This window comes from Aotus nancymaae, unplaced genomic scaffold, assembly GCF_030222135.1.
Source record: "Aotus nancymaae isolate 86718 unplaced genomic scaffold, 86718_ANA_hifiasm-v0.15.2.pri h1tg000011l, whole genome shotgun sequence".
Taxonomy (NCBI): Eukaryota; Metazoa; Chordata; class Mammalia; order Primates; family Aotidae; genus Aotus; species Aotus nancymaae.
The window spans coordinates 9985219-10010089 of NW_026988422.1; the positions used below are offsets into that span (position 1 = coordinate 9985219).

Here is a 24871-nt window from a genome sequence, read left to right on the forward strand (position 1 = left end):
ATACACTGGTCCAACTGATATTTTTGGAAAACTGTTTCATAGTGCCTACTGAACATATGTATATCCTATGACACAGTGATTCCACTCAAAGATATAAAGCTAAGACAAGCATGTCCATAAGCTCACCAAAAGACATGCAGAAAACCGTAAATGGAGGTTTCTTCGTAACTGATATTCATAAACAAAAGAACACCAATTGTGCTCCTTTCCTCCTGGAGGCCCAGTGTGCAATGCCTACAAATAGCTGCTTCCTTGGTAACATATGCAGCCTGTTGCTTGTATGGGTTGCACTAAGAAACCTTAGAAACATCCCTTTCCAATGTACATTCATGTCTCTGACTTCCTGCTGTCCCTCATCTAGGCTTCCGAGAGGTATGCAAGGTGCGTTTGGAAAGCCCCCAGGGCATAGTGACCAAAGTTCACACTGGCCAAGTCATCATGTCCATTCACATGAATCTGCAAAATAAGGAGCATGTGACTAAGGCTCCACATGCAGGGCCAAGTTCAAGGTCCCTAGCTGCCAGAAGATCCATCTCAAAGTGGGGCTTTACCAAGTTAAATGACAATAAATTTGAAGACATGGCGGCTGAGAAGTGGCTCATTCCAGATGGTTGTGAGGTCAAATACATTCCCAAATGAGGCTCCCGGACAAGTGGTGAGCACTATGTTCATGAGGGCTTTCACTATAATGCCCCCTTACTCATGCTCATCAATAAATCACTTCCTGTCTAAAAAAAGAACCAGTTTAACATCAGATTAACATTATGTAGATATGTGATGTTGAACATATCTACAGATTAACATTATGTTGAACCAAAAAAAGTCTAGACAGAAAACGTATTTATTACATGTTTTTATTTACATAAAGTTCCAAAATAAAAAAAACCTCTCTCTATATATGCTGTTAGAAGTCAGTATAGTGGTTATAGCAGTTACCCTTGGTAAAGATAAGGAATGGGAAGGGATAGGTACTGACTACAAGGAAGCACAAGAAGGGTTCTAGAATACTGGTAACATTCTACATTCTGATCTAGACACTGGCTACATAATTGTATCCCTATTGTAAAAATACACAGAGCTGTGCATTTAGATTTTTCTGCATTTTACAGTTTTTTAAAAGTTTAAACAAAAACTCATGTTTTTACATACCTTTGAAGAGGAATCAGGATCTTTTCCATTAAGAAGACCTAATACTTGATTAAGACATGAAGAAAAGTGCTCATATCTAGGTTTAAAATAAAAATATATATCAAATGATAAAATTGATATATCAAAAGGGATTTACAAGATAAATATAAAGTTTATGTGTATCTTCTTTCATCTATTTATTTATTCGGGCTTCTAATATAGAACACACTCTTGTAAAGTTTATACTTAAAACTTGTCATATGTCTTACCATTATGACATACATAAATTGGCCCTGTCATTTATTAAAACATAGTGATTCATGTGGCAATAAATAAATCATTAAAATTTTCAGTGCCTCAATTGCTCTATTTTTTTAAGATTATGTTCAGTTTGTAAAAATTCAAAGGATAGAGGAATATCCTAACAAATTATACAGCTGCTTATTTAAGGCACCTAAAATTGCCAGGCATTAAATAAGTCTCTGCAAATAAAGAAGGGGCAGCAACCTGTGTTACACAACTCCAAGAGGTATCAGAGGTACCCCTAGCATTATATTCTACGTGACTGATGTATCCTAGATTTGGGAGATGGTGCACTGACAGGGAGCTCACAGTCTAAAGATGAAGGAGAAGGATAGAAAGAGATGATACAAGGTAATATAAAATATAATGCTATAATGAAGGAATGTATGGGACACTATGGAACAAAGAATATTGTCTTGGCATTAAACTCAGAATTGAGTCTTAAAAAAACAGAAATAGAAGTTAGACAAGTAAAAGAGAAAGTATTCTAGTCTTCTAGAGGGAATACCCTAGAGAAAATAGCACATGGATACATGAAAGGGCATTTCTAGTAAGGTGGAAGTTCTATTTGTTGTCTAATATGATTAGACAAAAAAACAAACTGTGAAGAAATAAGGTTGAGAGGTTGTCAGGGATCAGATTTTGAAGGGCTATACTGAGAATTTGGATATTTACCTTGAATGTAATGGTAGGTCAAAGATTTTAAAAGGGACAGGTGGTTGAAGAAAAAGTTTTGAGTATATTTATAAGTTAAACAGGAAAGGTCAACTGAATGGAAGGGCCCTGAAGAGAGAGGAGCAACTGCTTCAGAAAAGTTAAAATGAGACAATGCATAGAGTAATGAATATACTTATGAATGAAACAGGATGAAACTAAGTAAGAATTTGGTATAAACATAGGTAAGTTTGTCCAGGGACAAGGATTTAAGACAGCTCCATTCAAACGAGGCTCCGTTTAGATTGTTTTTTTTTCCTGTGAAACAGAGATAAGGTCATCTGCATAAAAGGAAGCAAGAGAAAAAGAATAAATTTGAAAGACTAGCTGCGCCAGAAGCTCAAACCTGTATTCCCAGCACTTTGGGAAGCCAAGGCAGGTGGATCTCTTGGGGGTCAGGAGTTCAAGACCTGCCTGGCCAACATGGCAAAACTCCTTCTCTATTAAAAGTACAAAAATTAGCTGGGTGTGGTGACATGTGCCTATAATCCCAGCTATTTGGGAAGCTGAGCCACAAGAATCACTTGAACCCAGGAGGTGGAGGTTGCAGTGAGCCAGGATCGCACCACTCCAGCCAGGGCAACAGAGCGAGGCTCTGTCTTTAAATAAATAAATTTGAAAGATCAATTGTAGGAAATGAGAAAGTAAGCTAATGAATAAATATAAGAGGTCCGGCCCAGATACAGTTGTGTGATTTTCTCATGCTCTAATTAGTAACCATGCATTAAGTTAGACTTTGGAAGAGATTCATTCAATGGCATACCAGATAAACAATGTTCAACGCCATTGTTCAATGGCATACCAGATAAACAAGAGGAGTTGTCAAAGGTCATTCTGGGGTTCAGGACGGATAGAGTATAAAATAATAATAGAACTGAGAGACTTACAGAAGAAATGATTAAGCAACCTGTCACTAATGCTAAACTGGATTATCTTTCAGTCTTCCAGAAGAGGTTTATTCAAAAGAATTTTGTTTACTATGAAGTTGCTGAATAAGCACTCTCCGGTGGCCAGAATAGATATACACGGATATTGGGAGAATACTACAACAGATGAAGAGAAGGCAGGTCATGGGAAGGTACTCTGGAAGAAAAGTCTCACTTATCCAGAGATTCTTAAGAGAAGAAACAGTGAAATGCTAAAGTGAATGCTACTTGGTTTCACAAAATATCAGCTGAGCCGAATGAACAGTGGTCAAGTTTGTTCTAGTGCTTAGCTTTTATTAAGATAAAACTTTCAGACTCTACGTTTCTTAAACATCAGGGACTGTGTCTTCACATCCTATTGCGGCTAAGTGCCTGACCATAGGTGGGGCTCAATAAACGTTTCTTGTATGTGAAACTCTTTGAAACAATTTTAATTATTTCCTAATTTAGGATCACAAAGCAGTTTATGCCCCAGCAAAATTTAATTAGAAAGCAAAAAGGCTACAAGCTCCTTGGAAAACAATTACTACCTGATCTCAAAACATAAATGATCCCATGAAATATAGAGACAGAAAGACATATGAACATGTGTTCCCATTTCACTTATAACAAAAGAGGCACACACCAAAGGAAACATTACCTATTTTTATACAAAAAATTAAAAAAAAAGACACAAACATAATGACATCAATGTTTCAAGATTATAAATGTTTCATTTATTTTTAATTTATGTAGAAATATTTATTTGTATTGTGCCTATAACGAAAATATTCTTTCAAATAATCATAATGCTGCTTAAGTTTTAAAATTAGCCAAAATGTCTATATTTTGGAGAATGGCACAATCCTATTGATCTAAAGCAAAGACTGAAATACACATATACACAATGACCTTGTTATACTTTACATTTCAGTTCAGGAAAGAAAAAGGAGTGAGAGTACAGCACATCAAAACATTTCACTTTAATCTACTGTGAATAAGTAGAATCCAAGTTTATTATATTTTAAGAACGCAATTTCATTTATAACAAACACATCTTGGTTTAAAAAAAAAAGGTCTAAAATTGACTGTAGTGAGTCATACCTGGTAAGATAATCAGCAATTTTAGGATTCTTAAGGAGATCCATCAGTAGGTCAACTGAATACCTTCTAGTTAGAATGCCATCACCGTTTATGAGAATATTAAATATTAGTTGAAAAGTCTGATGAATGTTTCGAGCATGGAACAGCTTAAGGACAAAATAGAAAAAGCATATTACAAAAAAAAAATTAAGTTGACACCATCCTAAAAGGTAAAAATAAAAATGTCTCAATGACTTTTAAAATATCAGACTATAAACTTCAGAATAAATTTGAAAATTGTATTTACCTTTTCCCCCACCTCTTCGTTTAATGTCAAACTGTATAATATTGAAAGTGCAAACACAACCACAGTTAAACTACCATGGGTCAACAAGGTAATAAGAGTTCGATAAAAAGATTTCACATTACTCTGAGGGAAAAAAAGTTAAGAGATAAATTAGAATTATGAATTTTATATTTTGGTTTAAAAAGTATATCCTGCACAGGGTGGACCAACTCTCATTAAACATCATTGTCAACTCTATTAAACGATTGTCGCATTTAAAAGACAAATGTTCTACAAGAGAAATTTAGATCAGAGATAATTTTAAATCCAAAAATTGTTATAAACAGAGTACCCAGATAAAAAAATAATTTGGTGAATGTGTGCAAATGAGTGGGAGATAAATTTTTGCAAATTTCTGTCACCTTAGAATAAATAATTCAGTGATGGTAAATCAGGGTGTCAAGGCTAATAAAGGGACACATGTAGAGTGGAAACAAAAGAGCAACCTTAAATACCTAGGAAAAGTTGTTAAGCATTTGTGTTAACAAAAGTACTATAATGAGGAACTCTCATAATTGCGGTAGAAGCAAAAAAATATTCAGCAAATCAAGAATTTGTTTTCCATTACACACTGTGGAGCAGCAATTAACTTTGCCATATTTGCTGATTATCATTTAGATTTAAGAGATCATTCCAGGTGTGAGTGAGATGGGTACTTTCATATATTACTGACAGCCTTATAGATAGACACAATCTTGGTGAATAACAGTTTGTACACATGGAACTATGAGCATATGTTTATTCTTCCTTATATTTAAGCGCTTCCTAAATACAAACTTTTTTTTTTTCCAATTCAGAAACTGAAAAACACATACACACTACACACGCGCGCGCGCGCACACACACACACACACACACACACACACACAACACAGAGTAACTCCACCTCGAAAGCAAGACCAGGTCATAAAAATATAGCACTTGAATAAGTGAGATACTAAATTTAAAATCAAACAGGTAATGCTGAATAGCACAGCAGGGAAAGTGTTCTCAAAGCACCTTAAAGAATCAGTGACTTGCTTGATTTAATATACTTCTAAAAGTGATTCAGTTAAATTCATTTGTGTGTCTTCACTTATCACAAGTACTGTTGGTTCATACTGAGCACCTAACTCATGAATCTTTCTGGTGGAGTTGCACTGATTTTGTGGAAACACAAGACTGAGATAAATGGGACTGCCAGTGATGTGTCTCTCTTCTAAGAGCACAAAATAATTTAGTAATTCTTGTACTACTCAATGTGATAAACAATGGGATGCCATGCTAAGGAAAACTTTTAGAAGTATTTGCATTAACCCTTTATACACAGTCTTCAATACAACATACAAGAAGGCTGAACTGCTTCAAGTTATTTATATGTCAATCTGACTCATTAATTTTGATGGGTCAGCTGATAAGACAGAACAATCCTTGTTCAAATTTGTTTTAAAGATAAAATTTTCTTTACGAACAGAATCTATCATAAAATAAGAAACATTGAAAATAAATAAACTTCTTACCAATGTCTTTATGTGTGTTTGAATAGAAAGATTGTGCCGACAAAGATTTGCCAATAATCCTAGACAAGGCATTTTTAACTCATCCTCAGAAGATTGACTGTATTTTTTTACATTGGTGTTTTGTTTAAAAGAAAAAAAGCATTAATGTCATTCTAAGTCAAAATGATATAGTTAAGTTTATACATTTCAATTCCTTTTTATATACAAAAAAAAAAAATCTAGTTAACATGGAAAGCCAGAGAAGCTCTGAATAGTTTTGACCATTTATCTCATGTTTTGAAACAAAATTACCCAATTCAATTCCATCATGAAAACCTGAAAATAACTGCCAGCATGGACCATGTGCTGTTTAATCAGTATATTTTCCTATAAGAATAACAAAACAATTTTCAGTTTCAGCAATTTTTTTCTGGCCAAATCAATTCATAAATTTTTGTTATGAAAATTAAAGCTGCTTTACAACTTTTTTTCCTTTTTACATTTTTTTCACCAAGGAATGAGGTTACATACTTTACAACTTTCGATCCTTAAAATCATCTATGCAGAACATGTAAGAATTGGAGTCTTATTCAGTTTACACAGTTAGAAAATATTATCTAAGAAAAATTAATCTACCACATGGTTGTAGTTTAAAAATAAACAAATAGAGTATTTGGTTTTATGTTTGAATGCATACTCACATGTGATTTATCAGGAGCATAATTAATTCATCTATATTGGCACCAGAATAGAAAATTTTGACATTATATGTTAACTTCTGTAGAAGTTGAATGCACTGAGAATAAGAAAATAGTTATAAATGTAAACAAATAAAAACGTTGCCTGCTTAAAATAATAGACTATCAGACATATTCTGAGCACGTCCTTTTCCATTTCCTAAAACATTAAAAAAAAAAAAAACCACATATAAAGTAATACAAGAACCTTAGGGCTCTTCTCTCAATTCACATATTTCTATGCATTCTGTCTTAGAGCATGGTTACCAACTTCGTTCACTTAGTCATGTTTAACTTGAATGCAGGATGAAACACACACATATAGCCCATCAATTAGCAGACACCCTTTTTCACATTTTACCATCTCTAAAACTGCATGTCAATTTAGTTTGTGATGTTTTTCTTTCTTAGAATTGATGACATTTTAGAGTCAATGAAATATGAATGAAGAGCTTTTAATCTGTATTAAATAGACTATATCTACAGCTTTAATTTTTAAAGAATGTTTCCTCCACAGATTGAGACTAGATGTCAACTCACATTACATTTTTTTTTTTTTAATTGCATTTTAGGTTTTGGGGTACATGTGAAAAACATGCAAGATTGTTGCATATGTGCACACGTGGCAGTGTGATTTGCTGCCTTCCTCCCCTTCACCTATATGTGGCGTTTCTCCCCATGCTATCTCTCCCCAACTCCCCAACCCCCGCTGACCCCCTCCACTCCCCCTCAACAGACCCCAGTGTATAGTGCTCCCCTCCCTGTGTCCGTGTGTTCCCATTGTTCAACACCTGTCTATGAGTGAGAACATGCGGTGTTAGATTTTGTGTTCTTGTGTCAGTTTGCTGAGAATGATGGTTTCCAGGTTCGTCCATGTCCCTACAAAGGACGCAAACTTATCGTTTTTGATGGCTGCATAATATTCCATGGTGTATATGTGCCACATTTTCCCTGTCTAGTCTATCATCAATGGGCATTTGAGTTGGTTCCAGGTCTTTGCTATTGTAAACTGTGCTGCAATGAACATTCGTGTGCATGTGTCCTTATAGTAGAACGATTTATAATCCTTTGGATATATACCCAGTAATGGGATTGCTGGGTCAAATGGAATTTCTATTCCTAGGTCCTTGAGGAATCGCCACACTGTCTTCCACAATGGTTGAACTAACTTACACTCCCACCAACAGTGTAAAAGTGTTCCTATTTCTCCACATCCTCTCCAGCATCTGTTGTCTCCAGATTTTTTAATGATTGCCTTTCTAACTGGCGTGAGATGGTATCTCAATGTAGTTTTGATTTGCATTTCTCTAACGACCAGTGATGATGAGCATTTTTTCATATGTTTGTTGGCCTCATGTATGTCTTCTTTTGTAAAGTATCTGTTCATATCCTTCGTCCATTTTTGAATGGGCTTGTTTGTTTTTTTCTTGTAAATCTATTTTAGTTTGTTGTAAATTCTGGATATCAGCCCTCTGTCAGATGGGTAAGCTGCAAAAATTTTTTCCCATTCTGATAGCTCATGTCTCAAAAAACACAGACATCTGTGTTTATAAGTCAAAGCAGTTACAATGTAGATTTGTTTTTCTTCAATACTAGTGCTAGACATGGATAAGCTTCTCTTTTCTAGAAACATTTAAATTGTAGCATGTGTGTAACCAACTTTTAATGTGAAGAGCTGTGCCTAAACATGCAGTATTTATTATATGGCATATACACCGTAAGTCAGCAGTTTATGACAGATACTATCAATTTTGATCTGACAATAAGGAAAGGATATACTGTGTGGGTATATATACCTGCAAAAACACCGAATCAGCGTGGCTGCTCCGACAAATCACTCCGGTTAGCACACTATTCAGATTGTATGTATTCTGAAGACAATCTCTGGTTTCACTGTCTACAGCTGTAAGTTAAAATAAAATAGCACAAAATATATCATTTTCTTATAGGATAATTTATTTCATATGAATTATCATTTAAAATGGTATAATATGGCTATTGTATTTGCCAAAACACAATTTACAAATTCTAAAGATTTCTCTATGTAAAATAAACTAGTATCAAAGAAAAATCTTGTTTACATATTTGTAGAAAGGTTTTTCTTTGATACTATTTTAGTATCAAATTAAAATCTTTTAATTTGAATATTAAAAGATTATCATTTTATGGTATATTCACACAATGGAATACAATTTGGCCATACAAAAGAATGTATGTCATTTGCAACAACATGGATAGAACTGGAGGCCATTATGTTAAGTGAAATAAGCCAGAGACAGAAAGAAAAATATTGCATGTACTCATTCATGTGTAGGAGCTTAAAAAAAAAAAAAAAAGAAAAAAGAAAGGTGATCTCATGGAGGTAGAGAATGACAGTTACGAGAGGCTGGGAAGAATATGGGAGAGTGTGTGGTGGTGTAGGGTGTGGGGGGAGCTGTTAGTGGGGAAATGAAGACAGGTTGGTTAATGGATATAAATACACAATCAGATGGAATAAGTTCTAGTGTTTCATAGTAGAGTAAGGTGACCATAGTTAACAATGCATTGTACATTTCAAAATAGTTAAGTGAGGACTTGAAATGTTCTAAATACATAGAAACGATAAATCCTCTTTTCTGATGGATATCCTAAACACCGTGAATTGATCACCACATACTCTATGCAGGTAACAAAATATCATATGTACCTCAAAGTTTGTAACAATATTATATATCTGAAATAATTAATTTAAAAAGATTTTCGTTTCGATTTTTCTGTAAACCCCAAATGCTTCTAAAGTATAAATGTTCGAAGTGACTGGTATTCTCATTCAAATTGTTGGTGGATGATAGAAGTGGAAGAATCTTTTCGGAAAGCAATTTAGTAATGGTTATCAAATTTTCAAATGATCTAGAAATTCTACAGGAATTTATCTAATAGAAACACACTAGTATCTGAGTAAAATTACACAGACTGTTCACTGCACTCTTGATTCCAACAGCAAAAACATAACAAACGATGAGTGCCCACTATTAGGGAATCATTGAATAAATTATAATACCCTGTAATTATGGCACTAGGCAGCTGTTAAAGATACTGATATGGAAAGAAACATTTGGTGCTCTGCAACACCATTTATGTTAAAAACAACCAACTAAAGATCCAAAATTATTGTTCTGTGACTGCAAAGAAAAATATCTGCAAAGAAACATATCAAACCATTAAATGAGATTATAACCCCAAAAGTGAACAAATGAGGGCTGGTGGTAATGGGTACAGACTCATCCCGTTTTACTCTATCTCTAGGCTAATTTGATAGCCACTAGCCTTCATGTGGCTATTTAAATTTAGATTAATTAAAATCAAAGATTCAGTTTCTTAGTCCATTACCCACACTTCAAGTGCTTAATAGATCCATGTGGCTAGGGACTACTATATTGGGTAACACAGTTCTAAAACAATTCTGTCACTGAAGAAAGTACTGTTGGACAATGCTACTCCGTGTTAATACTTCTGGATCACTAGAATTTTTTAAACTATGCATATATTATTATAATCACACAAAGAAATATCCCCACCACCATGTCCCAAATTGGGGTAAAGTGATCAGTAAATGAACATTTAAAAACAACTAAAGCTATAGGGAAAAAGATAGAAAGAGCAACGATAGTACTTTTAGTTCTAAATTCAGTGTAATTTATTACAGAAGGATGATTCTTTGATCAGTACCTAGACTTTCTGGTGGTATACTTAATACTGACATTACATCTGGGTTTTTGCTTTTTAATTCAAAAGTAGTCCAGCATTTCCCAAAGTGCACTCTTTTCTGTAGAACACTGAACCTTTCACATGCTTCTGATTCCTCGGTCCAGTAATTTTAAGAAATGCTGCATAAAATATTTCCCTCTTTCAAAAGATTCACAATGCACATTAGATTGAGAAATCTTTGAAGGTGAATCATTCTTTAAAAGACTAAGTTGACACTTTAAAATATTGTTCATACATCTTCCAAAAACTAAAAAAGAGAAACTAAATGCATTACCTAGTTTAGACAGCAAACTGATAATACTTAATATCAGTGAAGCACTTATGTTTGGGTCTTCAAGTAGCTCTACAAGACAACTCAAGCATTCACTTGTCAATATATGATTTGATGTAAACAGTCGTGTGAGTTTCTGTCCAGAAATTACCTATAAAATAGTAATAAAAATGTGTTAGTTAAGAAATGGCAATTTTCATCTCTTCTCCATTTCAAATTAAAAACTCAGTTCCTTCAAAGTGCCACTGCTACCTTCCCAATTTAAAAACTTCACACATGCTGTGAAAAATTCACCCCTGCCTAGATTACCTAATCCCTTCCTTGTAATCATTTGTGACTGGATGTCAGTTTAAAATCATTTCCACCAGGAAGCTTTCCCTAAGCTTCTTAGGCTATCTAGGTTAGGTCTGCCTATTATATTATCCTATAGTACATTATATTTCTATGCCCTAAGTTAGCAAACTTTTGAGTATCTAGCAATATTTCTGCTTCACACTACATTGAACATTCGATGAAGGCATAGACTACAAATCTGTACTCTACTACCAATATATTTAGTTTGCAAATAAATTCTAGTACATTCTACCTACTTTGAGGGAGGAGAATGAAAAAGGAGTAGCTATGGGATTATTCCTTCTGCTTCTTCTCAAATATAATAGGTGATCTTAGAAGTTAAGCAATTACATAGCTGGGCGTGGTGGCGCATGCCTGTAATTTCAGCTACTCGGAAGGCTGAGGCAGGAGAATCGCTTGAACCCGGGAGGCCGATGTTGCAGTGAGCTGAGATTGCACCTTTGCATTCCAGCCTGTGCAACAACAGCGAAACTCTGTCTCAAAAAAATAAATAAATAAATAAAAAATAAAAAAGTAGTTATGCGATTACAAAGAAGGAAGTGAAAAACAAATCTTTTTTTAAGTAGCCAGGCAAGGCATTGAAAAATTTTATTTCTGATTATTCCATTTTTTAACTTTCTTATAATCTAAAAGCCACACATGCAGGCACACAGACACACACACACACACACAGAGTGAGTGAGAGAGAGATAAAGAAAAGAAAGGAAGTAAAGCTGGAAGTGAAGACCAAAAGCAGTTGTCAAAAAGTATGAATTTTCAACATGCTTTACAGATGTATTTATTATAAAGCACATATTTTCTACAAAGATGGAAAAAACCATTAGTTACTTTAGAATAAGACTATATCTATCCAGAATAATTATTTTTATAAGATCAAGCCTAAGCAGGTTGCTGTAGCATCCCTCTAATCTTTCCTTTCTGTATCCTTCCTTTATTCTCTCATCCATGTCAGTTTTTTTTCTAAAGCTTTGCTGATAAGAGTTTCACATTATCTGTTCCCAAGGAGTGTTTTAACATTACTAAAGTACAAGTCTGTAAGAGAAAAAAAAGTCCAAATATAACAGTATAGACACCAGTAACAGATATTTTGGGGTAGAAAATCCTCTGGGCATTATTACCTTTATTTATATACCTAGCTCTCCCGAATAAGACACTTTCTGTTTTAAAAAGGATTCTCCACAGGACTGGACCTGTATCTCAGTAACATAAATTGTCTAACATGTAATAATTACATGTACTAGGTAAAATAAAAATTGCTTTACAAATATTCCCCTTCACTTATATTGAATATTTTAATACAAAATAATTTATTTTAATAATAACTAATACTTATATAGCACTTATTCTGGCCTAGGCATCGATCTAGGCACTTTACATATGTTAACTTTTTTTTCATCTTCATGATAACTCTATAAGGTAGGTGCCACTATTTTGTTTTGCAGGTGAGTAAACTGAGGCACACACTGATAGCAAAGAAGCACAACTGGAATTCATACCACATCCAGGCAGCTTGGTTCATGAACTCATGCTTTTAGTCGCCACACAAAACTAGTGCTATGAAATACCATCATTAAAGATCGGATTAGCTCAGCTTTGCCAGTGATCAAACATTCAAAGCCTAGGTTCTGTATGGGGCCACAAAAAAGTATGGGAGAAGTACAGAAGAATGAATAATCTCCTTTCACATGATAGATCTCTTTTTGCATCCTTAGATCTTCCTCTTATGAAGTCTACACAAAGACATTCACCATTAAAAATACAAATATTGTCAACAAAATGGTTAAAACTAAAAAATATGAAAACATCAAGGGCTGGTGTGGATGAGTGATGGAAAATTTCACATATCGCTAGTGGGAGGGTAAAATGGCATAATATTTCAGAAAATTGTTTGGCAGTTTCAACTAAAACGAAACATATGCCTACTCAATGCTCTAACATTCTACTCCTAAGTATATAAATGCATGCATATATCCACAAAACAATGTATGAAATGTCTACAACAGCTTTATTTATAATTCCACTCAGAAATGTAAACCACTCAAATGCCTATGAACAGGAAAGTGTATGTAAACTGTGGTACACTTATAAAACAGAATTCTGCACAGCAATAAAAAAAAATGTAGTGATACATGTGCAACATGAAATTAATTTCAGACTATATTGAGTGGAAAGGGCGAGACACAAGAGTACCTATTGTATGAGTTTACTTACCTGAACCTTATGTGAAGGGACAGTGAAGAAACCCTATGGGGCTAGAAATGTTCTATATCACGATACAGGTGGTATGTAGTCTACCTATATGTTAGCTATCTATATATGGTAGCAATGGTACCTATATATTAAAAACTATCAAACTCTTCACTTAAGATTAACGTACTTTATGTTCTGTATGTATGTTATATCTTAATTACAAAAGTCCTTTGGAGTAGTAACCTCAAGCCAGTGCTCTTCACACCTTTGCCACAATGGTAGAAAAGTTTTCTGTAAACTCCTTGAAAGTTTAGGAATACAGGGAAGACCCCATATTTTGTTCAAGCCCCTTTGTTTTTTTTTTGAGAGTGGAGTCTCCTTCCATCACCTGGGGTTGGAGTGCAGTGGCGCAGCACAATCTAGACTCACTGCAACCTCAGCCTCCCAAGTTCAAGAGATTCTCGTGCCTCAGCCTCCCAAGTAGTTGGGATTACAGGCAGCGCAACCACGCCCAGCTTATTTTTGTATTTTTAGTACAGACTGGGTTTCGCCATGTTGGCCAGGCTAGTCTCGAACTCCCGAACTCCTCACCTCCCACCTTTGGGAGTCCCAGGTGATCTGCCCACCTCGGACTCCCAAAGTACTGGGATTACAGCCATGAGCCACTGAGCCTGGCCTTAAGTCTCTTTGAATTCACAACCTCTTTATTCGCAAAGAAAAGTAATGTTTCAAAATAGCATATAAAATGCTTAACTCCCAATTTTTAAATTAAACTGACGGCCCGGCTTTTTCTGCATCTTCTGAAGCCTATACTGATTCAGAAGCAAAGCCTTAAGCATTTAACAGCTAACACCTTAATTATTAGGTTTGCGGGTACTCCCTGAAGTAATGGATGAAAAAGAGAAAACAAATGTACTTGGGAGAGGGGCACGAGAAGTAGGGAGAAGAGGACCACCTGTGAAGCTCAAGAAAAGACAGACACATTTAATACAACAGCAGCTTCACTAATGGCTGTTGTTTCTGTACTACTTCAAATCATTTTTTTCCTGTAGGATTTTTACAAATCGTTGGCAAATTAGTCTTCTATCGTACGGTTAATACATTAAATACAATATATTTTAAAATTATGTACAATTCTATCTTAACAGAGGACATTTGTGACAAAGAGTTAAAATGAACCTTAATTGAGCCTAAAAAAAAAAAATAAACTGAGGTCAATGTTAGTTTGAATTCCATAAATGCATAACAAATGACAGCAGGAGATTAAGATCCTAAAACAAATGGAATGGTCTGGACACACATCACTAGAACTAACAAAAAAATGAAAGCAATTCAGCATTTTAGGATTAAAAAACTGAGCAATGCATTTTGGTAAAGAAAAAGGATTACACTTACTAGGAAGGGGGACTGCTCCTAAATAAGGCTGAAATAATGTTTTTCAAGTCTGAGTCCAACCCGAGTTGAAATAAAAGCAGTAAGCAACAAATTCAATTATATATTACCGAAGGGCAAAGCCAAGTTTTAATCACGACTCTCTGTCATTGATAATCGTTATGTATTGAGGGCTTGGTTTCGTGGGAAAAGAACAAAACTAGAAGCAAAGGGAAAAAAAGCTGCGAGCTTTGTCCGTTACCTACCCAAAACAGCCTAAATTTCCCAAACTTTGTTCCCACTCCCGCTTTTCCTGGCGCCTTCGCTCCTGCCTCTCGCTGCGGCCAGAGGAACCCCGACATTCACTCGCCTTTACTAGTACAAAATGACAACAGAGGGAGCGAAGGACTTTCTTTCCTAGGCTGGGGCCGCCACTCCGCCGCCTCACTGTGAACTAAGAATTACTAGGGGGAGCCCCATCTGTCCTCCACCCCGGAGCCTCTCACCTCCAAATGCCGCAAAAGCTGAGTGGCGTTCGCCTCTGACTTCACAGCTTTGTACTGGCTGATAGTCAGAAGCAATGACTTCAAGCAGACCGTGGAGTCCATTGCACTGACAGCGGGCCCGCTTAGGGACCGCCACCACCCAGCCTGCTCCGGCCTTCAGCTTTCGCCGCGCTTTTTTTGATTTTTTTCGGCCCCACCCCCTCGCTCCCAGAAGCTTCCGGATCCGGTCGGGCTCCGGAAGTCCCTAGGCCCCCTGGGTGACTGTTCTCGGTGACGGCCGGGGTAGGCCGGGGGCGAGGTGCCGTGTGGATCCGGGAGGGGGCTTGGGAGCTGCCCCTGCTAACCCTTACTCGTCTGAGAGGCCGCGAGGTTTCAGCCTGAGATCCCGTGACGGCGAGAAATCTCGCGATTTCTCGGGAGAGGAATCGGTTAGGCGCCGGTATTCCTCCTTCAGCTGGGCGCTGTGTTTTAGTGCGCTTCCTCAGCCTTCGTGTTGGATGGCCAGTTTTTCCTTTGTGCGTCATCCTTTACCTGAGAAATGGTCGCTTGTTCTAGTCTAGACACGGTGAGGAGCTCTGAGGATAAGAATCTTTGGGCCCTAGTTTCGAGGCGGCCTGGGAGGGGCCTAGTTTTTCAATCTCTCCTACACCCGCCCCTTCTGCCGGGGTTGGTAGTTTCTCAGAGATCCAACCTATGGACATTGGCATTCTGTGGCAAGTTAGTCATGCCCTGACCATAGTATTTGTCACATTTATTCGAGAAGGCCACCTCCTGCTAACCCTGGGCCAGGTATTGCTCCGGAGGGTGTTCTCGTTAGCATCAGTTTTTGTAAGTGAAGGTGTCTGTTTCTCTCTGGCATGATTGTTTTATAATTTTCGATGTCTACGAAAGTGGCACTATTATTTACGTTTCTTTTTAATAGGAGATAGCTTAATATTGTTGCATGTATATATAATGAAGTGAGTCAGTTACTGGTTTTGGAGCTTTTTGCTTAATATTTCCTAACGTCGAAAAAGCTTTGAAAACCAGGGTGCAGAAATTTTAAGAATAGCGTACATTTCCATTTAATTAAGTCATTTATCAGAAATCGTGTTTTTTCACTTCAGAAAACATTTTTTTGAATTACCAGATTTTTGAAGACAGGTTTGGTATTTCGTTTTCGTTTTTATAAAAGTTTAAAACTAAATCTGAAAGATTAAAATGATTTAACCAGTTGGGACATTCATGTAAAAAATCTTTGGGCAGCTTATGTGTTCATTCATGCTTTCATTCATTCCGTAAACAACTGTAGAGCGTGTAACTTGGGTTGGAAATTACCAGTCACGGAACAGAGATGAGGAAGTATCCCCTGCTGCGAGGTAACTGTCTAGTAACGGAAACATACAAAATAGTACTTTAGAAATTCACGATATAAATGAGAGGCACCATGCAGTAATGGTAAAGAGTAGAGAGCCAGGCTGCTTGTAGATTCTAGCTCTACCTTTGACGATGTGATTCTAGGCAGGTTCTCATCACTGCTTCAGAATCATCATAAGGTAAAATCTGGCCAAGAGAAATACCTGTTTCGTGGACTGTTCATTCAATAAGTAATTCATTGAGAGTCTACGAGGCGCTAAGCACTTTGCTAGACACAATAGACTCAGTGAATAAACAAAAATACTACTGACATGCAGCTTATATTCTGGTAGCGAACCAAGTAAACACAGTAAGTAAGAAAAATGATATAAAGAAGCAAATAGACGTTATTACTCTAAAATCATGTTGGTAATTGATAAGGGAATGGGAAGGCCAGGATAGACCTCATTAAGAAGGCAACATTTGGGGAAGTGCTTCAAGGAGTTGAGAAAGGGAGCCGTATTTTAGGGGAAAAGGTTGTTAGAGGAAATACAAAGCAAGACCCTAAAGTGGGTTACCATGTGGCTAATGTAGAAAGAATGAGAAGGAGAGGAGTAGAGATGAGGTCCTATATGGTTTTGGGAGTTGGTTAAAAAATGAATTAATCAATATAAAGTGTCAGCTGTCATCTGGTGTAATTAAGTTCTCAGTGTTACAGTCAGTGGCGCATTGGCAAATGAAATAATCAGTTTGATACTATCAAACTAAAAGTCTAACAGACTTTTCATCTGTAATGACAAATGTGTCAGCATCATCCCCATTGAGAGCCCCAAGGTAACGCTCAAAGCTGCCTGCTATCAGTGCCATCTTTGTTGAATTTTTAAGCAGTCAAACAAATTTTGCACTCTCTTCTGTATTTAATATCAAGTGTCTTTCTAAAAAAATCTTCACCAAAATTGATGTAAGTTTAGTAAGATGTATCGTTTCTAGCTGTGGTTAAGTCTTGACGTTTTTAATGAGAGATACTTGCATATCCTAATTTGAGAAACACCAATCCATACTCTTAGGGCTCAAAAAGGGGGAAGAAAAGGAAGAGGAGGCCAGGAGCAGTGGCTCACGCCTTTAATTTCCAGCTTTTTAGGAGGCTGAGGCAGGAGGATCTTGAACCCAGGAGTTGGAGACCAGCCTAGGCAACATAGTCAATGAAACCCCATCCCTACAAAAAAATGAAAAAATTAGCTGGGCATGGTGGTGCTCACTTGTAGTCCTGGCTACTCTGGAGGCTGAGGTGGGGAGATCGCTTGAGGCTGCAGTGAGCTTCAGTTGTGCCATTGCATTATAGCCTGGGTGACATAGTGGGACCCTGTCCAAAAAAAAAAAGAGAGATGAGTCGGGGTCCAGATGATCAAAGGCCTTATTAGTCTTAAACCTGGACTCCATTCTGACGTCAGTGGCAATCTCTGGTTTTAAACTGGCACCTGGTCTAGTCAGGTTTGTTTTTAGCTTGATTACTCTGGCAGCTGAATGAACTATGATTTTGGGGAAGGTAAGACTGGAAAGAGGGAGACTCATTTTCTGGAGCCTTCTAAAGGATAACCAGGATAATTAAGGTGGAGATAGAAAAGAGGTGATGAATTTGAGAAATATATATGAGGTAAAATAGGTAGGATTTGATGACTGATAGTGGATGTGAGGAGTGAAGAGAGGGATGAGTCTAGCAGATACTCTAAGTTTTTAGGTTGTATGAATGAGAAGATACAGATACCACTGAGTTAGTTAATAGAAAGTGTTAAAGGTATGCCAGGCATGGTGGCTCATGCCTGTTATCCCAGCACTTTGGAAGGCCAAGGCAGAAGGATCTCTTGAGCTCAGGAGTTCAAGACTAGCTTGGGCAATATGGTGAAACCCCATCTCTACTAAAAATACAAAAAATTAGCCAGGTGTAGGAGGTGCATGCTTGTAGTCCCAGCTACTCAGGGGGCTGTCGTGAGAGGAACACCTGAACCTGAGCCATGTTTGCCCCACTGCACTCCAGCCTGGGCAATGTGGGCAGCAGGAAGGAGACCCTGTCTCAAAAAAAAAAAAAGAAAAACAAAGTAGTCAGGGTATATTTTATGTTCAATGAAAATTTAGTTTGTCATACTACCTTGTTCCATTGTCACTATGTTTGTTTCTCATTATGTTTATCCTAATAGAGATTGGTTTACTTAGACTTTCTACCTGTATATCATCTGCAAATAATTACTTTATCTCTTCCAGTATTTGTTGTTTTACATTATTGCATTAGTGTAAGCTCCAAAATATGGAAAATCATGTTAACTTTGAACAGTTTTGTTATATTACTTAATTTAATCAGAATGAAAAGTGTTTTAACACTTAGTATAATTTGTGCTATTGGCTTTTGATACTCATCATGTTTAAGAGCTTGGCCTTTATATCTGTTTCATTCTAAAAAATGTCTGCCAAAAATTATCCAGTTTTCACATTTATATATTTTATTTTTCACTTTAAAATTATAACATCGTGGATTATGTTGCCTTTTGGTTCTTGGGATAAGAATAGTTTATACTTACTGAGCATTTGCCATGTGCCAAGCACTGTTTTCTAAGGACTTTCTGCTTACCTATCTAATCTTTATAATAACCTCATGCTGTAAATATTATTATGATCTCCATTCTACAGATGAAAAACTTAAGACAGAAGAGGGGGAAGTAATTTGCCCAAGGTCACAAAGACAGTAGTAACAATCCTATGTTTTCTATGCTTCAGGTTTTGATTTGCTGGTATTTTTATTCAGGATTTTATTATAAATATACCTTTTCCTAAGTGAACATTTTCAGTAATGTTTTTCTTTATCCTCACATCAAAATATGTTTCCTTTGAAAAAAAAATTGGAAGTATTTTATCTTTTTTTATCCTATGGGATAATAAGAATGATAGAAATTATCTGATCCTTGTAGGCTGTACACAGTTTGCCTGTAAAATCATTAAGCTTGATAGCTTATTTAATGGTAGATGGTAGAAATTTAGAAAATATTTGAATTTTTCTTGGTGTTTTTATTTTTGTTTATTTATTTATTTTTTTGTTTTTGAGATAGGGTTTCACTTTATTGCCCAGGATAGAGTGCAGTGGTGTGATCATGGTTCATTGCAGCCTTGACCTCCCTGGGCTCACAGTTTATCCTCCCACCTCATCCTCCCTGGGACCACAGGCATGCCCCACCATGCCCGGCTAATTTTTATATTTTCTGTACAGATGTGGTTTCACCATGTTTCCCAGGCTGCTCTCTAACTCCTGGTCTCAAGTGATCCGCCTGCCTCAGCTTCTTAAACTGCTGGGATTATAGGAATGAGCTACCATACCTGACCTTGAGTTTCTAATATAGTTATAGACCTGATCATTTATTTTCTTTCCTTAATTTTAGATATAGAAGGTTTTTAGTATAAACAATTGTTTCTGTAGATTAAAAATTTACTGATAAAAAATTGCATTCAGTATTCCAGTAATTCTCTTAATCTCACAGTAGTTTTAAATTTCCATTTTCATTTTAATGTTATCTATATTTTTTCTAGTTGGGCTTTCCAGGGGTTTTGGGGTACATGTGCAGCTTTGTTATATAGGTAAACTTGTGTCATGGGGGTTTGTTGTACAGATTATTTCATCACCCAGGTTTTAAGCCTAGTAACCATTAGTTACTTTTCCCATTTCTCTCCTTGTTCCTACCCTCTGCCCTCTGATAGTGCCCAGTGTGTGTTGTTCCCCTGTATGTGTTCATGTGTTCTTATCATTTAGCTCCCATTTATGAGTGAGAACATGCAGTATTTGATTTTCTTGCATTAATTTCCTAAGGATAATGACCTTCAATTCCATGCATGTTCCTGAAAAGGACATGGTTTCATTTTTTATGGCTGCATTCTTTACTATATTTTTAAATAAAAATTATTTATTTTATGTCACATATTTTATATTTTGGTTTTGTTTTGTATCTTTTTCTTCACAGCAGAAAGTAAAGGCTAATATTTCAAAAACTTTAAAAAAGTCAATAGCTAAAGTTAACATCTGCATTTTACTTAAAAAATGTATAATAATTTTAACCAGTCAGGTAAATACGTTTTTAAAATGCTAACAGTCATTTATTTGGCAAATGTTTATTGAATGCCAGTTCTTTTTCAAAGAGGTTAGATTCTGTTGGTGAAACAGACAAACCAGAATAAATACTATTAAGAGAAATAGAATACTGTGGGAATACATGATATTTTTTAGGGTAAGATATTAAGTATACGATTCCTTCATTCTTCAAAGATTGGCATAAAATTCCTCTTTGTGAATTTTTTTGTGTGTGTGTCAGGGGAGGTGGAGGGGAGACAGCATTTCACTTCATTGCCCAGACTGGAGTGCAGTGGCATCATTAATAGTTTATTGCAGCCTCCAGCTCCTGGGCTCAAGCAGTCCTCACTTTACCCTCTGAGTAGCTGGGACTATAGGCATACAGAACCATACCTGCCTAATTTTTAAATTTTTTGTAGAGGCAGGGTCTCGCTGTGTTGCCCAGGCTAGACTCAAACTCCTAGCCTCAAGCAGTCCTGCATCAGCCTTCCAAAGTGCTGGGATTATGGGCAAGAGCCACCACATCCACCTGTAAATTTTTATTACTGTCTGTCCTTTAGATTTTGCATAGATATTTTCCATAATTTATAGTTTCAAAAACACACCTAATGGAAGTAAGTAACACTTGCTCGGGATTCTTGTAACTCAAATTTAGGGCTGTCTAGCTCCTTTATTTCTTCTGGAAAAATCTAGAAAGAACATATTGTCTTCTGTCCTGAATATTTAATCTCTAGTAACCAGGGTTTAAGTAATAGTAGATGAATTAGACTGAATGAAGCCTTGAATTATAGTTTTGACAGAACTACAGCGTTTACGGAATACGAAGTATTGTAATATGGGAATTATACCAGGGGTGTGAACACAGGGCTAATTGTTCATTCATTCATCTGAATATTTAATGATGACTTGATGCTAGGTCCATTTCTAGGTTTGGGGGATACAACAATGAATCAAATAGACAAAAATTTCTGCCCAAGTTGTTTTCTTGTAATGGGGGATGTAGACAATAAAACATATAAGTAAAATTACATGAATGATAGTAAAGTGTTAGGGAGTGAAAAAAGGGAAGAGGAATAGGAATTATCAAAGTCAGGATAAGGTATTAAAATTTTAGATAGGGTGGAGTGCTAATTGATATTTCCCAAATAACAAATCACCTCAAAACACAGTGGTTAAGACATAAGCATTTATTTCTTGCCTACAGATTTGTGGTTGATGGCAGTTTGTCTGATCCAGGCCTTATTTGACTGGGTGGCTCTGCTTCTGCCTTTTTGTGGGTAGGGGCAGATATCTGGATTTCCGTTTAGGTTATGTTGTGATGTCAGACAGCCAAGAGAGGTTGACTAAGCTATTGGATTATTGGTAGTTAAAGGAGAGGTCAAGGTTGGAGATAGAAATTTAAAGCCTTGAGACTAAATGATAATAGTAATGACTATGGATAGAAAAGACGTTTTAGGACTGAACTTCAAGATAGTTAAGTATTTAGAAGTTGGAGAAATGTGGAGAAACTGGCAAAGGAGACAGAAGTAACTGCAAGAAGACACAGATTCTATCTTGACCCCATGTTTGTCTACAGGAACCAGTTTTACTTGTAGTATATGAGCTGCCTCTTGATTTCTAACGAGAACTTTAGGTTGGCTGAGAAGGCTGTTACAATGTACGCACAGGCTCCCTCTTTACATCTGCCTTCAGAGGCCTTGAGGTGTCCAGAAGGGTGGGTGACTTCATTTTTAAAAGCAATATTGAGTGCTTAATGTGTGCCAGGTGCTATTTTAGGCACCGAGGAATGAAAACAAAGTTTTCCTAATTTCATGAGGCTTACATTCTAGTGGGGACATCAAGACAGATCTAAAACCAGGGGATTATTCAGTAGACATAAATAGCTGGTAGAACAAAAGTTTCATTGGCCCGGTTTCCAAAGCAAGAAGTTAGAGAAATCCTGCATAGAAAATTGGCAGAGGTCTAGGCATGGGGTCATTTAGATAACCATGTGCCCCATATAACTAAAACAAATCTAATACTAATATTAATGTGATTTTTAACCCTCATGCAGAGTCAGTAAACTAAGTGTATGATAGGTGTCAACTCCCATTTTTCAGAAATGTTACCTTTATCACAAAGCCGGAAAATCTAAAAAAAAAAAATTAATTCTCCTTTCACAATTACTCTTCCTATTTTCTTTCACAAGTATCAAGTATTACAATTCAGCTCAACTCTAAATGATTTGTCAAACCATAAAGTTAACTTTCACTTTTAAAACAATTTCTGATTTTTCTTTCTATACATTTAATTCACAGCATTCAACTTTAGGTTAAGAGTACAACGTTTGAATAATTTGGATATATATTTTTCCCCCATTTTCACATCTTATCCCACATCTCACACATCTAATCACATCTATCCCAGAATAAGAATGTTGCCTTGTCTTTTTTTTTTTTTTTTAAACACAAGTACTATCCTGTGTTTCTGAATCCAGTGTTGAGTATAAGTAAAGATGACAGTGGTACACTTTTAAGTTAAGGTACAGTAATCCTGGTAACTACTATTTCTTGAAGACCTATCTCTTTGATGCAGAGCCTGGGTCTTTACTTATCTCACTTATAAATTTCTAGTCTTTCAGAAAATAAATACTATTAGGCTTATGAAATGGGTGGATATCTATTTCCTGAATTAAAATGTGAAGCTGTTTTCTAAGACAATAGGTGAAACTGTCTATTGAAATGTGGGAACAAGTATTAAAGCTTTTTTCACTTGCTTTTATCTCATTCTTTTTTATGTTATAATAATTAGGCCCACATATAATTTATAAGTGAATTGATTTTCTTATATTTTCAGCATATTCTCAGATCTTTTACTGTTTTAGGGATATGTGATCAAAAAAGTTTAGAGACTTCATTTTTAAAAATCTTTAACTTTGAGAGATCATTTAGTCAGGCATGAACTATTCTCCATTTCATTGTTTATTTCAGTACCATGTATCTGAATTGTTTTGTTGAATAGAAAAACTCTTAGCAAAAACTAATGTGACTAGTGACTTTGAAATATTAAGGTGGTGTGATAACTTTTACAGTATTATTTATTGACCAATAAGATGTGTAAATGGTTTTGTTTCTGAGTATGTGTATGTGCATATTATCTAGTCCAGCTCATAATTGTACATCAAGCTAATACAAAATTAAATATTGCACTAGAAGTAATGGGACATGGAAGAAAATGGAATTGCAGTTGCTAAAATTTGGGCATGAATTTCTGCTCTTACTGATTTATTACCTATGAGAACTCTCTAAGCCTCAGTTTCTTAATTTTTGAAACTGATTAATATTTATCTTCCAGAGTTGTGTAAAGATCAGATGTTTATTCAATGTACATAGCTTGGAGCGTGGCACATAGGAGCTGATGAAAATTGAGTTTATTTTCAATGCAACCCTAGGTAATACACTCAGTTAATTTTCCAAAAGCTTGCTCTGTCTTCTTACCTATACCCTTCCTACCTATGTATGCCTTTCTGAGATAACAGTGAGCTGCCAGTTTTCTTACATGTGTGGAGCAAGTTGGAGGTGGATAGGGCAGGCTTTCATTGGTGGTGGTAGAGCCAAGTACATGAAAGAAGTATTCTGTATTCCCTGGTTGATTACCATATCTGCATGTGTTATGTCTCAGGATTTTCCCTTCTTTGCTCATTATTGTCTAACAACTGTAATGACAATATAATATTTTTAAATTGCTGAAAATAGTCTACCTTTGGTGTATGTGCTTAAGGGTAGCATATGCTTCTTGCAGTGGTTTCTAGCTACATTTCTGAAGAGTGTGATTTTAGCAGCTCTATCTGTAAATATTTGAAATGGATGGCTTGTTTAGTATCTGGATGGTTTTTCAGGTAACTCCTAACCTGTGCATATTCATTGTAACTACATTCCAACTATTCAAAACAATATGTATATACTATAGGTTTACCTGTGTAAGTCCACAAGTAACTAACTGAATAGATCTGAATAGAATTTAAAACCTGCTTAAGACAAGATGTTAATTTTGCTTTAGGAAAAGATGTTTCCTATGTTGGCTTATTTGAAACAGGAGATGGTGCGTATACATTACAAGGCGCTTGTTTCCTGGTTTAAGCAGGCATATTGCTAACAATGATCTTTGCAAAGTGGCAAGAGCTAAGATGAACAGTGATCTTTTGGGACAGAAAATATCTTCCAGTTTCTGGTAACTTTTGCAAAGATTTTTCCACTACCATCCATCGGTTTGGGAGTTTGACTAAGCAAACTGTATATTTATTATTTGGGGCAAAT

At 36.0% G+C, this 24871-nt stretch overlaps 2 protein-coding genes and 1 non-coding gene across 8 annotated transcripts in view; 2 read left to right on the top strand and 1 right to left on the bottom strand.

Moving 5' to 3' along the window:
• Positions 1-15704, bottom strand: part of CIP2A (cellular inhibitor of PP2A) — a 50050-nt gene extending 34346 nt beyond the window's left edge. The window contains exons 1-8 of one of the 3 annotated variants that reach the window (XM_021669057.2): positions 15134-15703; positions 10716-10863; positions 8491-8597; positions 6659-6753; positions 5979-6075; positions 4441-4563; positions 4155-4300; positions 1150-1225 (exon numbers count right to left, since the gene is read on the bottom strand). In XM_021669057.2, the coding sequence (XP_021524732.2) occupies positions 1150-1225; positions 4155-4300; positions 4441-4563; positions 5979-6075; positions 6659-6753; positions 8491-8597; positions 10716-10863; positions 15134-15235 (894 nt within the window). In that variant the 5' untranslated portion in view covers positions 15236-15703. Of the gene's footprint in view, positions 1-1149; positions 1226-4154; positions 4301-4440; positions 4564-5978; positions 6076-6658; positions 6754-8490; positions 8598-10715; positions 10864-15133 lie in introns of all 3 variants that reach the window. The other 2 variants (XM_012460922.3, XM_012460923.2) reach the window with 2 other exon arrangements.
• Positions 178-312, top strand: LOC135274393 (small nucleolar RNA SNORA70). Its single transcript, XR_010342231.1, has one exon. It is a non-coding gene; the product is annotated as a small nucleolar RNA SNORA70 (small nucleolar RNA).
• DZIP3 (DAZ interacting zinc finger protein 3) overlaps positions 15421-24871 on the top strand; it is a 101356-nt gene continuing 91905 nt past the window's right edge. The window contains exon 1 of one of the 4 annotated variants that reach the window (XM_021669051.2): positions 15421-15698. The gene's annotated coding sequence lies outside the window, so the exon portion shown is untranslated. Of the gene's footprint in view, positions 15699-15751; positions 15962-16424; positions 16492-24871 lie in introns of those variants that run through there. The other 3 variants (XM_064374581.1, XM_064374580.1, XM_064374579.1) reach the window with 3 other exon arrangements.